This window comes from Grus americana, chromosome 20 (genome assembly GCF_028858705.1).
Source record: "Grus americana isolate bGruAme1 chromosome 20, bGruAme1.mat, whole genome shotgun sequence".
NCBI classification, from domain to species: domain Eukaryota; kingdom Metazoa; phylum Chordata; class Aves; order Gruiformes; family Gruidae; genus Grus; species Grus americana.
In genome coordinates, this window is record NC_072871.1 from 12,073,758 (window position 1) to 12,091,198 (window position 17,441).

The 17,441-nt window shown below is 38.0% G+C and overlaps 1 protein-coding gene across 4 annotated transcripts in view; it reads left to right on the top strand.

Moving 5' to 3' along the window:
- AK8 (adenylate kinase 8) overlaps positions 1-17,441 on the top strand; it is a 70,723-nt gene that overhangs the window by 13,690 nt on the left and 39,592 nt on the right. For all 4 annotated transcript variants that reach the window (XM_054849033.1, XM_054849032.1, XM_054849034.1 and 1 more), the window contains 5 exons: positions 6,999-7,080; positions 8,704-8,775; positions 9,627-9,827; positions 12,609-12,740; positions 15,619-15,708. In XM_054849033.1, the coding sequence (XP_054705008.1) occupies positions 6,999-7,080; positions 8,704-8,775; positions 9,627-9,827; positions 12,609-12,740; positions 15,619-15,708 (577 nt within the window). The remainder of the gene's footprint in view (positions 1-6,998; positions 7,081-8,703; positions 8,776-9,626; positions 9,828-12,608; positions 12,741-15,618; positions 15,709-17,441) is intronic.

Consider the following 17,441-nt stretch of genomic DNA (forward strand, 5'->3'; position numbering starts at 1 on the left):
ATTCTAGCACAGAGATGATCAAAGGCTGAACAAGCATAGCTTTGTTGATTGCCTGGGGCAACTGGCAGAGTTAGAGTGGACAAAACAGATAAACAGAAAATATATAAAAATCAATATGTTAAGATTTTAACTCTTATTGAGGAAAGGGAGGAAAAGAGAGTCTAACATTACTCATTTCAATTGTCTTTATTTCGCATTGTGACTTTTTTCTTCCTGTGTTAGTAAAAACTGCATTTGAATATATTCTCTTCTAGGTAATAATTAATATGTTCACTGTTAGTTTACACAAATAGGCAACTGGATAGGTTTAGCTGTCTTCATAGATGTGTGGCTTTTTTTCCACCCCCATGTGCTTAGCTTTAATGGCAGTAGAGACGTTTAACATAGAACCAGAAGAGAACTTAAGTAGATTAATATTGGTTGAAATTGATGGCTGGACTCGAGGAAAGCAAAATCTCTTTTATGTGTTTCCTTTAAAATCTCAGATGATGTTATGGTTTATTGAGCCCGTAATCAGCCCATTGTAAGGGATTATTTATAAGAGACATACTAATCTAATGGATAAACCCCAGGTTCTAAACAGTGCCAGACTACAGACTGCGTATTGTTTGATGCACTTCTTGAGGAGAAAGTCCAGTCCAAAGTAGGTGTTATGTTCATGAAGGACTAAACAGCTTTTTTTCAGATAAATAGCACATGTTTTCAGAACAGTCACTCTGTAGCACTCGCACCGTTGGGTCAGGGGATAACTAGTACTTCCTGACCTCACAGAGGTATTGCAAGGCTCAGAGTTTTATTAAAATCTGTTGCTTCTTAACATCATCATCATCATCTACCTTGTTGGTTGAATAAAGCAGGACTAGTAATTAACTTTGCATTGAAGCGTGAAAATTGCTTCCTAAAGCTTCTTAGCATTAAGCACTGAAAGAAACTGGAAATGCTGAAAACCTTATGTCTTGTACTTCTTTCTCTGTGATTTTTGGTGTAGTCTGCAGTGATCTGCAGACTGGATCCTTCCATCCATGTAAAACAAAATCATCTTGGGGGCTGGGCCATTGCCTTGTAGTTTTTAAGATGGTAATTCTGTAGCGGAGGTGTCAATAGGTGCAGAGAAACATCAACAAAACTAGCAAGAAGAATTAAAAAAAATGTTCTGCCCCTGTTGAAAATTTGGGCTTTTAGAACTCAGGTAATACAAATGATTGCCAAAGTTGTCTTCGTGTGCTCCAGTGCAAAGTCAACTGTCTTAGCTTAAGCCACTGACGGCAGTGGCTTTCAATGGACCCGCCTCGCGTAAGCTACATCAGATGGACAATTACACACATGAGCTGTGGAAAGGATCATTTGATCAAGATGGTGATGCATAGCTGGAGATGTAATCTCTTAAATTGTGCCTGCCTGAGGTTTGCTAGAGGCCATCCGTCTGTGTCCTATTTCTGTTGTGAGCATATAGGTGCAGCAGAATAGGTAGTATGCTGTCTCTTCAAGCAGTACTTAGAACTAGCAATAGCTAAACTTCGACCTATCCAATTATCTAATCCACTGGTTGCATGAGAATTTAATTTAGAATAGTACCTGCTGGTGTTTAACGTTACTGCGAAAAGTCATTGAGCTAAACCAGACCTTTCCTCGCTCAGCTGATCTTGTTCTTCTGCCAGGTCACAGAAGAGTGCATGACAGTGCCCGTATTTGCATTGGGAAGTATCTTGCTATAAAAGTTCTTCCTTTTCCATCAGCAGAGGAAGCTCTGAAGGAGTAAAAATAAGTTTATGTGGGTGATTTTTGAACATTTCTTTGCATTTTTAGCTAAATACAGTTTTAACAAGAGACTCACTGTAACAAAATTTTGGGATGCTTTATTGGCTCCCATACATATTTACAAATGACAGTGCAGGACTCCTCCTCCTTCAAAGAAATGTGAGCAATTGGTTTTATGAAGGGAAATTCCTGAAACAGAAACCTAGCTCATCTCTAAATTATTCTAGATTTATACCAGATAGAAATCCCATTGACGTTCATGGGGTTGAATTCCTGCAACTTTGGAGTAAGATAGTGATGAGTTGAACCCTGTGCTTTTAAACTACATCAGTATTTGCTTACGTGGGGAATTGCCAAGGATTTTAAAACGTACTGGCAACTCTAAACTGCGTGGATTTTTCCTGATGCCCCCTCCTGCCTTCTTTCCGCTTACTGTGAACTAATGAAATCTACTTTAGCGTGCAGATAAGACACAATTTTTAGGCAAAAAGCACACTGCTGTTAGTTCAAACTCTTATTTTCTTCCTACACCTAGCTGCTGTTTCTCTTTGAGTTCCCTTCCTACACTGGTACAATCAAGACCTGAGAAGACTGTGGAAGAATTTTCTGGTTCGTTATGTATAAGGACATGACTCCCTCCCCTTCTTTTCCAAATGGACCATTTTTTGTGTGTTTTAGGATCCTATGTTTCTTGCTCCATGCTTCATCATCTGGGAGACTGAAACAATGATTTTTTGATCCTTAGAAAGGAGTAAAGAGATTGGCAGAAAACCTAAGAGTTATTGATTTTTTTTCTCTACAAAATACTGTATAACTCCATAATTGATCTATTAATTTTGAATTTGCAAAGTAGAATTAAACTTTTGCATTGGTAGTCACTGTGCTTGAATTATATGGGTCTGTCTGGTTTCTCCTGAAGGTCTTTTTAGCTGAGTTTTATTTTTATTTTATTTTAACTCATAATAGTTATTTAGCACTCCAGATCAAATATCTGGTAGTTATTGATCTAGTTAAGGTTTCAGCTATTTTTAGGAAAAACACATAATTGACTTTTCAAAGTTGTGATGGTTATTAAAAATCTTTTACTTAATAGATAGTAATTCACAGTCACTAAAGCTTCCTCACATTGTGTATGCCTTTTCCATTTGAAAGGGGATCTATGAATTTTAATGGCAATATTTTCCTTGTGTGATTGGAAATAGAATTAATATTGTGGATTTTTTACATTATTGAACAGATTTATGCCATTTCTTTCAAAACATGAGTCAGCCTTTTTTTACTGAAAATGTTAATAGATTAGGAGCAGTATGTTGGACCACAGTACCACCAGCTGTTTGGTTTATTTCTCCTTGTGGTGTCGTTGGCTTGGCATTAATTGCACAGCTTTCATCCCACTGACAGTAGGAATACAGAATTTTTTGTGCCGTTGTTTTGACACTCACAGGTTTATAGATGTCACAGGCATTCTCTAAGGAGAACATTTTTATTGATCAACAGCTCTGCTGAGGCTCTGTGTTGTGTGTTGTTCTAATACAAATGTAGTTAGGACTGCGAGGGATCAGACGGGTAGGTCTCCCAGCGTACGCAGAAAACTTATTGCAAGCATTATGTTAGAACCTGGGACTTGTGTAGCTGATATGAAGACTTTTCATCTTACAGGGTTAGTACATGTTGGCTACGGCCCCTCTGACTGCTGGTGTTGTGGAGGGAATTTATAGAACCGGGGAAGGCTAGCGAAGAGATTGCTACATGGTGAATTTGTGAGAGGGCGCTGAGCAGCCTCACTCGTGTCTTAGGACCATTTAGAAACTAAGCTTAGGCCCGTGATTCACAAGAGTAGTGGTAGAATTACTTTTGATTGGTATGAAATAGTTCAGAAGGGTAGCGGCTATCCTTGAAAGGGGAGCGGAGCAACGGCTGTTGGTTCTTTCTTACCTCGGGAGATAAAGATCATCAGGTTGTCTCTGGGAAATTCCATGCAAGGATAGTGATGTTACATAGATTTATCTGGGGAGAGAATCTGCCTATTCACCATCTTTTTTGTTTTCCAGGAAGAATGTGGCTTTTTTTAGTAGCTTTGCAGCTTACTCAGCCTACAAAAATAACATGGGGAATAAAAGGTTTCTTTCTAATGGGAAATTTGGTGAAGCTGGAGCTTCTTCCATCATCCGTGCTGCTAATGTCGATGGACTGCAGGAGCTGGGTTGGCAATATTTCCACTGCACTCCTCAGTCTGCTGTTTTCTGAAAATCTCAGAAATTTTAGATTCATGCTGGCAACGCTATTACTGAAATTAATTTTTTTTGCATTATTGTCTTTCCTCTTTCTACAGATGGGAGTGAAAGGCATGTAATTACTTTTTCAAAAATACTGAATGATGATGTGGAAAAACTGTTGCAATGTGCCATTTTCCTAAAGGCAGCAGTGTTCGTGACCTTTGATCTTTATGCTTGTGGCTGAGATTTCTTTCAGATGTGCCACGTAATTCAGCATGATTTCTTTGTGCTATCCCTTTTCTGTATTTTAAGGCAGTGTCAATTTTGGATTCTGTAATTAAAAAAAAAATAATCGAGACTGTGCAGGTCAAATAACAAGAGCGAACGGAATACCCAAGGCATTATTATTGAGGTGAAAAGTGTGACTGTGTGGGCTGGGTATTACAGCTGAGAGTGGTGCCAGCAGAGGAATGAGCTTTACATTTGGGAATGACCTTGAGCATTTCCTTTCCTCCAGATTCCTTAAATCTGGAAAGTGATGGCTTTGAAAGTACTTCCTTGTTGCTGACTTCCAGCATGGCATAGTCTCCAAGGAGCACTTCACCTGGCGTTAAGGCAACAGCCGAGTGCTGTGTTTACAGCAGTCTTCATGTGGGAAAGGATCGAGGTCTCCAGCTGAAGGAGAGGGAACAGTGACCACAGAGTAAAGGCACCGTGGAATTCCTCACTTTTGGCCTTTGTTCCACCCTTGATGTGATAAGGTGCAATCCACGCATGGATGTAAGGTTACTGCTATCAAGAACAAAAAATAGATGGCTTCTTAAAGAAACAAATTTACTATGTGAAGTTACTAATTACACTTTAATGATAGTCAGGAGGGCAAAAAATACCAGTGTTTGCATAAAGCATGATAGGCATATTTTAAGTCAGGTCTTGCTCTGCTGTGTTTTGCTTCCTCTTGCTTCGTTCCCAAGCCACACTCCCTTTTTTTTTTCTTTTTTTTTTTTTTTATCTGTGACATCTGCTTGGAGCTTGTCCCTCCTGTGATACCATACTACTTGCAGCTGTTCAGACCTCCAGCTCCGAGCTGTGCATGGGGTGCCCTGAGCATACGGCCTTTTTGATGTGTGATAAAACAGAACCAAGCCACTGGGGGTATGGAGAGGGAATGCAGCAGAATATCAATAAACCTGTTCTGAACAAAGCTGCAGCTCTGTGGTGGAATAGACATTTCACTGAAGTGTCAAGTAGATGGATAATGTATTCTAATTAGGGACTGACTGATACCCGGGAACTCGGAGACCTTTGGAAATAAGATCCAAAATGCTAACTATTTTTGTAGTGTCTGTTTATTTTGCATTTGTTTAATGCCTTAAAATGTATTTGTTGCAGGAAGCTCTTTATTGTGCTATGCTTTCTTCCACTGCAAAAACTTTTAGCTATAAAATTGTTTATTGCTTGGTTTAAGGACCTTTGAAATTTGTATATAAACCTATGGAAGTTTGCTATGCATTGTTAAAAGCAATACTCGGTGCTTACTGCCTGTTGCTCAGTATGTGATTTTGAGCAATAAGCTGTAGTGAGATCAGAAGCAATGGTTTTGTGGGGTGGGTTTTCCTTGTTTTGTTTTAGTTTCCAAAAGTGTTGCACTTGGAGAAAATGAGCCAGATTTGTAGTTTGTGTAAATTGGCATAGATTTATCGGCTTCACACCTCTGATGCCATTTCTCCCCAGAAGAGGATCTGGGCCTGTATACATGTTGTACGAGCACAATATATTCAGAACTAGTGCTGAAGTTCCTAGCACGCCACTAGAAATATTGTGCAGCCTTGCCTCCTGCGAGTCCCAAGGGGTAAATTGATTTCTCAGCACCCGTGTGACCTTAGACAGCGGTTCATTCTAATTCGATAGAGCAAACACTGGGAGTGGCAAAAATGGCTTGCAGTTACTTGAGTCTCTTATTTTCTACAGGTATCAGCAGGATGACATGTTCCTGAAACCAGGCTAATTAAGGAATTTTAAATAGTCTACTCTATTTTCTTGTATAATTGGAATGTCCCAATTTCCTCCTACAGAAGTCATGGAGATACGTTTCCCCGAAATACTTCTAAAACCTTTGGACCCCATACTGACAGAGCTTCAAATTTATGTGGGGGATGATAATGATTGCTAGCTAATGCAATATTAAAATATCTTCTTTATTTCAGTACAAAGATGGTTTCCAGATTTATTGTAGTATCACAAAGTTATTTTGAGGTATAGGATACAGTGACAAGGACACGTGTGGCTAAGCAACTAACAGATAAATTAGAGAAAGTTTAGAAGATTCAGACTTGAGACTGGGAAGTGGATTAGATTTCAAATACTGCATCACACACAAACTGAGTGAGGCTGCAGCTCTCCTACGGTATTTCACAGATCTGTAAATGTTTTTTTAAAGATGCTCAATCCAACACTTAGCTGGCTATAACAAGGACTTAAGGGAGCAAAAGGCTTTTTTTCCTTTTTTCTTTCTTTTGCTCTGTTGCTTCATTAGCTTTGGGAATGCTGGTTCCATTACTGTGAGTTTTCCTGTATAATTTAAGAAAATAATGAAAGCGTGCATATTTTCCTCAATGTTCTTGGCATTAAATCTGTCTTTAGATTTGTTTAGCCGCTTTTTTTTTTTATACACAGTGTGGGCTGGTATCCTTTTGAATATTTCAAAACTGTAGAAATTGGTTTGGGCTGTTTTTATTCAAGATAGAAGTTTCTTTTTTTTTTTTTTTTTAAGATTGAAGCATTAAAAAAATCATTGCTACACTATGTAAGTTCCCATTTCTTTGTGGCAGTGGTATTAGTGCATGCCATTTCACAAAAATATCAGTGCTCCATGTTTGCTCTCTTCTCTCACAAGCATCCATGACAAATATTGTGCTGTTGTGAGATCAGAATGAGGTAACTTTTGTGCAAATAGCACCGATATTTAGTGCTAATTTTTCTGTTTTCCAGGATCAATAACCGTTTCATGTTTTTGTTCAATAGGGATGGATTTTGGAAGGCTTCCCTGAAAATCAGGAACAGGCATGGATGCTGCAGTCATCTGGCATCATTCCTAGGCATATTGGTAAGCAGTGCAAGGTTTCTGTGTGATTGCATCCAGTAGGAAACACTAGAAGTGTTTCTCCCCCAAAATCCTCAGTAAATTCAACACTGATACTGAAGACACCAGAGTCACCAGACAGCAGAATATTTCAGTATAGTTCAGATTCACTCGAAAACTTGAGGTAACCTGTGAGATTTTGAACCCTGTCTTTCACACAGGACCCCTTTTCTTCTCACACATTAGAGTTCTGTAAATTCAAGACCACTCCAGCAAGTGTCTCTGAGCACCTATATTTAGCTTTGTTTCTGTTCTAGGTTAAAGTTCTAGTCTAAATTTTCTCTGACTTCAATCTCTAGAAATCAGCCTTTATCCTCAGACCAAAACAATTTCTCATGTACTAAATACAAATTCATCCTTCTGTTGAATTAGAGAATGCAAACTTTGCAAACTTTACTCCACCAAATGAAGCGGAAACATCATGATTTTAAGCTTGACCTTTCAGACTGTGGGTGGATTCTGACTTGATTTGAGAGGAACATTTGTCTACTGGCAAAGTGCTGATAGACAAGACCTTGGCAGCTGCCCTTGCCATCTAGAAGCAGCCAGTTGTCCCGAATTAATATAGTTAGAGAACCTACATGGAATGTAAGATATTATTATTATGGTTGTGTGGAATACAGTGTAAAATGATAAATGTAGAGCATGCCAGTGGATAGTGAACTTGCCAGAATGTTAGGAAACTTGATGAATTGTCACTTTGGATTTGATTTGGATGAAATTTGACTGTTAATGAAGAATTCAGAATCACTGTTATAAAGTTAGGCAAAAATGTTTAATGTCGAGTACTTGCATGTATTTTTAATATAGCTAATAACATCTGAAGCTGAGTTTTGCTCACAATTATATCTCTGCAACCAAGACCTGAATGAGAATCTTAAAACTCAGTCTGTCTAGTTAATCAAAAAGAAGATTGAGAGGAGATGAGATTTAGAGTGTATGAGTACCTTACTAGGGAGAAAATTGTCTGAAAGAGCTATTTGATACAGAGAAGAAAGTAATAAGAACTTGTTTGAAACCTGTAATCAAATGTACTGAAAATAGTAATTAAATTACAGTGTTTAACTGTGAGGATGATTAGCCGAAAGCAACCAAGGGAACGGACAGATTCTCCATCTTTTGATGCTTTCTAATCAAATTTGAACAGTTTTCTGTGAGGTTATCAAAAATAAATTTCACTGGTATCACTACTAAAGTACCTGCATGAAAAGTAATTGGGTTTGATATAGAAGAGAATCAGTCTCAAGCGATCTGTGAGTACTTCTGCCCTAGGCTCCAGATACAGTGTAAGTCACAGAGAACCTTGTTGTTTGGTGTGGGGACCGAGAGAGCTCGTACTCAGGGGTATAGAGCTGTTACTAATGTATATTTTATCCCACTACACTGTTTAGGACATGGAGCAAAATTCTGATTGAAAGTGAAGTATTTGCAGGTAGAATACTGGGAAAGGAGAATGAGACAAATGTGCTTGAACTACATTAATCCATCTTTAATACTAGGATACATCTAAACAGTAATAGGGAATAAAGCAAGTAACTAACAAGGGCTACGCTTTTTTCTTTTTTCTTTTCTTTTTTTCGTACCTAGTTGTGCTTTATGCTCCAGACACTGTGCTGATTGAGAGGAACAGTGGGAAAAGGCTTGATCCCTTCACAGAAGGTGCGGTATGTGTTTATTCCTAATCTCCACTAGAAACTGGAGTGTTGCGTGGTCCCAGAAACACTGCAATACCAGTGGGATTAAAATGTAAATGGTATCCCTTTAAGAACTAGTAGGAATTTATAATTATAAATTTAAACTGTTTGGAAGAAGTCTTTGTTGACACTGTGTTATTTTCTGTGCCAATAAAATATGGGAAAATGTAAAGCTCAGTATTGAGCCTGCAAACAATTGAACTATGACAGTACAGAATACGTGAAGGTTTAGGTCTGTCCATATGAGCTTACCTTTTGCTATGCATCTTTGCTAGATCCTGTTGTAGTTTTTCTTTCCTGAGGTGCAGTTATGGTTTTAGGTATGTTCCATTAAATGACTGTGAGATAGACTTCACTCTATATTGTCTGTTGAATATTATATCAATCATCCATCATGAAATAAAATCCTGACATTGCTCAGTAAAAAATCGTGTTGGATGTTTTAGGAGTGGCATTAGGATGGACGTTCTTAACTAAAGAAATGGCTTTTATTTGCTATAAAGGAGATTTGCTTATCAAAGGTCTTGCTTAAGGTTCGGCCTAAGAATTTGGAGGCCTATCCCCAGCTCCTGGTTCTTCCTTGTCATGCTGTCTTGGCTCCATAGGTGAGCCGTCACCTTGGCCACTTCCTACCTGTGCATCTGCAGAGTAATAGTCAGCTGTCGGTACAAGTAGAGAGGGAAGTGCACAGGTTATCGCTTGTGCCACCAATGTAAAGCTTTAACAAAGAGCTTGATTTTGTTTAGGAAACCTTTTGGAGCTGAGCAAGACCTATTAGATCATCCTCTTGGTTCCTAATCAGTGTCTAACTTCTAGAGGTGTACCATACGACCTTTGACTGGCCAAGTGATCTGCTAGTACAGCAACGTTTGGTGAAACCAGAAGACCTATCTGAACAGGAGATGTCAAAGAAACTGCTGGAATATCACAGAAACTTCCCTGGGATTTTCCAGATCTACCAAAAAGTTTTGAAATTGATCAATGCAGACCAGCCTTCCGTGGATGTCTTATCACAGGGTAAATATGTACCTTTATGGCAAATCTGATAGTTGATGAACTCCTACTTGAAAGGTAGTTCCTAGCCATTAGAGACAGTTTGCAGGATTAGGGTTAGTCAACACAGATGGCTCCCAGCTGAGTTGTGTTCTCTCTAGTGCAGCGTTTGGGCTGGTCCTGGTAATTATTCTGCAGGACTAGAGTAAGTGCAGATAACTGGGAAGTCTTAGTTCCACGGTCCTGCCAAGGAACAGCTGACGCAGTAGAGCAAATGTCACGGTTATTTCTGCAAGAGTCTCTTCTAAAAGGCTGCGTTGTGGCTCAATTGTTAATCTCCCAAAGGGCTAGTACCTTCCACAAGTCTGATAACGAGATGTAGGAGTACTTCAAAGCCAGTAACATTTCATTATTTAAAAGCTGTTTGTGCTGGTAGCTTTTCTGTTCAACAACTCTTGTTTGCCTTTGCTTGACTGTAATGCGATCTGACTTTTAATGTTGATTCTTCAAGAAGAGAATAAGGAAACTGCCAGAAAGACCAATTGATAACGTACTTTGTAGCTGTCAGTCTGTAGATGATCTGTTATATCCCGGTAATTTTGCATCTCAAAAAGGTCTTTTTTTAATAACAAGTGCTGCACTTTTAAGATAAACAAGTAGGAAGTTTATATTCTGAATTTACACATTAATTACCTCTAAATTACTTAATTAAATTTAAAAGTTCATATCATCGTTCATAAAGAATTCATGCCTTGAATTGTAAATAAAAATGTGAGTGCCTGAATATTAATTATTATTAATTAATAATGTAGTGAGATAAATTGAAAACTGGAATGGAAAAATCCTCTCTAGATCTTTTTTCTGCAGTGCATCAAGCAGCCAGATTTTTTTTTTTAAAGAATAATTAGATGTGGAGACTGTCTAGGGGATCATTACTCCTAATTAACTTGGTTATTTACTGCAAATTAAGCATCATTTGTAAGCAGGGTGCTTTGCCTGTAATGTTTGTGCTTTTCAATACACTGGGTTATGGAAAATGTTCAGAATAACTAGAGCACTCCTTGGGTAGCTGATACTTGGGTTTTAGTAAGTTATGCAGCAAACACACTATTTTCCGTTATGATTTTCCAGATTTTTTGTGAAGTATTTTTATTGCTATAGATAGAGATGAAAAAGAAAGAGGAGATGTCCTATCAGTCTTTGTATTACTATGGATTGTTTCATACAATTATAAAATTTTGTAAACTTTTAAATTACTGCTACCATATGCTAGGACAGGTGCCATCAAATTCCGTTGTACGGTGTACTATCCCAGTACAGCTTGTGGCACTGGAGAAGGAGATGTTTATGGTCCCACGTGGTTGCACTTTGAGTTAGTTTCTCAATACTTTAGGTCCGCTATCTAGAAATAGCAGGGATGAAGTTTGCTGGAGATGCTTCTTTATTATGAAAATATTTTATAATGATGCCAAAATGTCTAGCAGAAGGTCCTAAAAAAATTCTTAGTATACAGCAATGTGTTAAAAATGGTAGTTAAAATAGTGACCCTTATGATGTTCTCCATCAATCCTTTTGTGAGTTTTTTTTAATATGGGTTTGTGATTCATACAAATGTTAATGTCTAAGCCTGTCCTATTTGTTAGCCTAAAATATCGTTTCATTACAAGGACTCTTTTTAGTCCAGAGAGTCTTTTACTTGAACTGAAGATGTCTGGGCTAACACTTAATTGTATCCATTGCAATTACGGAGGAAATCAAAGCCCGTGTAGGTGTGCCCATGCTGCTTCAATCGTGGGTAAACATGGTAGTCAGGATACGGTGGCATTTGAATCTACGATCCCTGGAAAGCTTGCGGAGCTTATGCTGAAGCAGAGCTGCTCTCTTCACTAGTAGTTAGCCGTAAAAGGGGCACAGGGAGTGAAAGTGTTTGGCTGTGTCTAAATAGGATCCTAACTTGTCCTCGCTGCCAAGCCGTGTTGTCTTTTAGCTTCTCAGTGATCTATCAGGTTCTCTTCTGAGACTGAAACAAAGTTCAGATCTCTCCAGTACAGCAATGTTGGTGATGCTTCACATGTCTTGTGGTCTTCCCAAAGCTCTTACAATCTGTAGATTGACCTGAATGTAGTATTTCCTACGCAATACAAAATGTAGAGGAATGATGTCCAGCAAACAGAGTGGAATTGGACAGAGAAGCTCAATTATCCTTGGGATGTTATGCAAAAATGATGGACAAAAGAATAAAAACATACTCAGTTATGTGTTCTCAATGCCGTATTGTGTCATTGCATCCTATGCTACGAGTCTATAATGTTGTAATTAGGAGTCTGTTAATCACGCACACAGCTGGATAAATGTCATATTAATTTAACATCCTGAGGTTTTACGCTTAAATATTTGTTCAGAAACTGCAGAAAGTATTACATGTAATTATATCCCTCTATAATTTGCATGGTAAAATTGTACTTATCAAGCAAAAATTACTTCTGCTAAAAACAACATGGTAAAAGAGTAATTATTAATTGAATCTGCTCTTTAAAATAGTTTGACATCTACTGATGAAAGAAAGTATAGGAGTGTAATGATAATAAGATTTCTCTCAGTATAAGTTGCTGACAGGACAGTTTTATCAGTCCTGATTGTGGTTGGAGTATCTAGATGTTCCAGTGATAAAATAAATGATGATCAACATGACAACCTTTTTTTTTTTTCTTTTTTAAAGAGAGAAGTTAATCAATGTTTATATTCTTTTTTTAAAAAAAGAATAAGGATATAAACTGTATTTCTTACCTTTCTCTCATGTTCTAGTTCTTACCTATGTCCAAACACGGCACCGATCAGCCGCCCCCTTTACACCGCGGATTCTCTTTTGTGGACCCCCGGGCAGTGGGAAGAGCCTGCAGGCAGCACTAATAGCTCAGAAATACGGTGTTGTCAACAGTAAGTTCTCAGTAAATATGCACTTTTCTCAATTCCCCCTTTCTCTCTTTTTGATCATTTATCTTTTCCTGTCTGTCTGTTTTACTTGCTCATAAAATTTCTGTTTGTCCATTGCTGTGGATGTCAAATTTTGAGGGAAGTGAAAAGCATTTCAATGAAGAAATATAACCCAACAGAGCATATATTCTGTGACAAACCAGCTCTAACGGGTTTTTTAGTCATCATTTTTTATACCCTTTACATCAGTATTTTTCCATGGGTTAGATTCCCGTGGTGCTCTGAATTCTTCTGTGGATCAGTGGATCACGAGTGATGTCTGCAGCTTCAGCTCCCTGACCAAAGTTGGGGCACTTTTAGAACAGAATTTACTCTGCACTTTAATGAGAACAGAATTTACTCTGAACTTTAATGAAAACTGAGGTTCTGTGCATCTGAAGTAATGTATTAGAAAGGGAAGCAATTATTTTAAAATGCATTCTCTTTGCTTTGTAAAAAGGAGACCCAGAATATTCTGTATGAGGCTTGTTCGTGGTTAGCATGCTAATGATAATAAGCCCTGTAATATGAACGCACAGCTGGGCGACAGGATCAATGCGATGTGTGTCCATGTTCTATAATGCCTTCTAATAGTGGAGTAGCCATAAATTACTTTAAACGACTGTCTGATATCCGTAAAATTTGCTGATTAGTCATATCCTCTTTTGTTAAGTAAAAGGCAAGTTTGTGTCATTAGTATTCTCTCAACGTATACCAACTGAAAAAACCAGAATTAAGTAGGTAGTGATTTTTTTATCTTGGGGAGACTCTTTAATTAGTGGAACTCACTCTGTCCGTAGTGATGTGCCAGTTTCCTCACGTCTTCCCTGAACTCCTGGTGAAGTCATAAGATTTAATTGAACCTGGATTTGGCTTTACATGTGAATAACAACTTCAGGATCTGATTGTTTTCAATCATAGGTTTAGTAGATCTGCTCAGAAAAGAAATAAATGTTTTCAAGTTCAAACTTGAACCTTCAGAGAAAGCCATATGCTTTCTGTATAATGGTTCCAACAAAGGCACAGAACCAGCTGTGAAAGTGTCTGCCTCTTAGTTTGGGCTTCTAGGTTTAGTATTTTTGTATTTTAAAACTTTATTTTAGTGTTTAAAAAGCCATGAATATGACTAAATTGATACCAGTGAACTTGCAATATAGATTTTTAAATAATTTAAATTTACCTTTTTCAATACTGATAAGTACAAATAAAATTGATATAATATTTATGCTATCGGTTATTTTAATATTGCTGTAGTTTATAATGTCATATTAAAAATAAATATTTGTAGATTTATTCAAAGCTGTATTTTTAATGATTGTGTAATTGGCTTAATGAAAAATAAAACATGTTTGAATGTGTTAAAAATTAACTTTTTCTCATGTTTCTGAATATTTTTTTTGAACTTTATTTCTAAAACTGCAAGTTTGATAGTGTTTTCATCTAGGTCAAAATTTGCATTTTTAAAAAAGTGACTACTATATAAGAAAGTTGCAGCTCTTTTTACTAAATACCATTACCACTGCTTTACCCATATGTTAAATTTCAAGTATACTGTAAACCGAATATTAGAAGAATTAAGTATTTAAAACAGAGTTGGAAGACCATCATTTTTCACAATGGTATTCAGCGTATACTTAATTTCCAATTAGGCCATTGGGATTGAAGTACAGGCTTAAAAATTTAATCCTATGTTTAAATAATCTCATGAACTGGATTGAATTTAGGTCTATACATATCTGTGGTCTTAAGCTGGGGTCTATGCACTGAGTTTCTCTTAGGTTTTTACACCGTTTATTGTGAATATGAATTTGCTTCTCCGGGACAGGTAGCGACTGTTAAAATTTGTGTTCATCCCTTGTCACTTAAACATTAAACTTCTTCATCTTTGTCCAAGAAATGTTCCTGTGGAGTATTCTTACTCTCGCTTGCCGAACTGTGCGTTTGACAGCGATAAAGCAGACGAAAGGGCTTGCTGCTTTTTCCGTTACAGTCAGTGCAGATGTTGGTGCGATTCATTTCCGAAAAGGGGGAATCAGCTGAGGGTTATTAATTGAAAGGTCATGCAATAATGTACGGAGGGACTGTTACTAACAGTGACCAAAACTGAGTTGAAGCTAGGACTCGTTGGGAGATTGTGTAACCTCTCGGTGCCTCAGTTCCCTCCCTGCAAAACGAGGGTCAGGGCTGTTGTACCTCACCGGCGTGGGGCAGCGAGAGTCAGTGACTCGGGTCGGAAAGCGCTATCCAAGCCCAGAGGAGCCGGATTTCCCATACAGCTGTCCTGGCTAAAACTTTCACTCTGCCTCTCCTGGTGTTCTGCGTATTTGAAGTCAATGGTACTATTGCATTAGCACAGTTTTTTAAATATAATTCTTTCATGATCATTAAATGATCCAGGGAGTCACTTCCTTGAACTGCATGTTATCCCGCATCTCCAACAGTGCGGTTCAGCTGCTGTTCACCAGGTGTAACTTTATTCAGTAATTATAAGTTTATAAAAAGTGAAAACTGCTAGCAATCCCTTGAGTTATTATTTCAGAAACATATTTGATTAATATCTTTCTCTCTATCTCTGTTTTTAATGTGTTCTTTGCCAAATGTATTCTTTTTTATTCAGTATTCTCCCCTGCTCAGTCTCTTTGCTTTTTTGCTCTGCTTGGCCAAAAAAAAAAAATTAAAAAAAAAAAAAAATCTAACAACAAACCCAAAAACCCTACAACTTTTATTTTATTCAGTGACCTTATTCCAGTATGCAACTTCTGGGGGTTTTTTCTTTTCTTTTCTTTGTTGCTTCCTTTTTAAAATTTAACCTTGTGTCTTTTTTGTTCTTCCTTCCTGTTAGTTTGCTGTGGGCAACTGCTAAAGGAAGCTGTTGCAGACAAGACAAAACTTGGAGAACTCGTTAAGCCTTATATTGACAATGGATACCCAGGTAGGGCACGTTGTTGTCTCATTACACTGTAGTTACAAATTTGTGGTGGAAAAATAAATTGTGAGTGAATTTTTCTTGGTCAGATTCTAATCTGAGCTACATCAGAGTAATCTGGAAGCCGATTAATTCCATTCTTTACATGTGATTTGTAGCACTGAGTAACAGAAGTTAGATTTCTCAGCTCTTCAATGGCTTCAAAGCAAATAGTTCACTGTTCCAGTGAAATTGAGATTTCTTGTACATATTCCAAAATTTTATTTCCATGTTTTTATCTCTAAATCAAAATCAGAATTCTGATATAGATGTGTAATTTTAAAATGTTTAAGCTGTTAGTTAAAGCACAGAATCGTGTTCCAGTCTTATTTCAAGTGGGCTATCATAAAGACTCTGTTTATAGCTGTATTTTGACTTGTAGAATGCTGCTGTAGATTCCTCTACTTTCATGCAAATGTTTTTAACTTAAAAATAAAGTTTCTTTGCACTTCATTTCTCTCAGCATTTTTTGTTGTAGGAGAGGACTGCCACAAAGAATATCTAAGCATACTTTGCTTTTGGAAGGCTCTGCGGTGATTTCAGATAAATCATAAATACCGTAAGCTCCTTAGGGCAGCAGCTTAAACTTACATATTTGTTAGTTGTCTTGCACAAGGATAACTCTCTGTATGTGATGGGTATTAACAGTCAGAAACCATCTGTACTTCTACAGGATAAGTTGTATTTCAGTAGGGTGGAAGAATGTTTATTTTGCCAAAATACGATGGCCTGCAAGAGGAACTTTGGGTCCTGTTTCTCGCCACAGGCCGTGTGGTTACCAGCGATACAAATGTAAGGAGACAGTCCTGCTGAAGGGTGGGAATCTCGGTTAAGCTTCAGTATTAGTGGCATTTTGAGCAAACCCCCCCTGAGCAAAGAGAAATCTTCATGGTCTCTTATTTTTGGCAAGGAAAGCCTTTTGGTGAGGTGGAAAGCTTGACAGTCCCCTTTTTTTGCACAATAGCTTAATCCTGAGACTGAATTACACACATCTGAAACAGGAGCCTATAAAATTAACTGAAGTTCCCTTGATACCATACCAAGAGATTCGGTACTTTTCTAAGCGTTTCAAAAAGACCTTTGGCAGCCTGCAGCTGTGGGTATTCTATCCCTCTATCAGTCACTTTATCAAGCCACAAGGTAATACCTTTTAACTCTGAACTTCATCTCTAGTGAACGGATTGCGATTATTCTTAACGCAGTGACTTGGCTGGTTCAGTGCCTTCGTTTGCTGTGGCAGCCACCGTATTGCTGAACGAGAAGCTTAGGTGGGAACCGCGGGAATGGAAAGCAGGAATCTCTGCAGCCTGACAGAGAGAGGCTGGGTCCTCTGTAGCATAGGCACAGAGATCTGGGAGAGGATTGTCTGCTTTAGAGATACCGCTAATCAGAATGGCCATTCAACTCCAAGGCGAGAGATCTCAGTGTGTATTAGTGGCGATTTATCCTACGCCTTCATGGGTGGGAATAACTTCTGCGTGTGTGTAGGCTGACTGACCTGACTGTGGCTACCTGGGTATGTAGTTTAACTCGCGTTGTGGAGATTGTTTTAAGCTCTGGACCCGGGGTTTTTTTGTGGTATGCATTAATTTCAGAACCTTATGTGTATACTGTAATTTCACTTTCTTCTCATCTCAGCAGAGTGGAGGACAGCCACTGTAAATACCTCCCTCTCTAAACTTCAGTTAGGGCCGAGATGG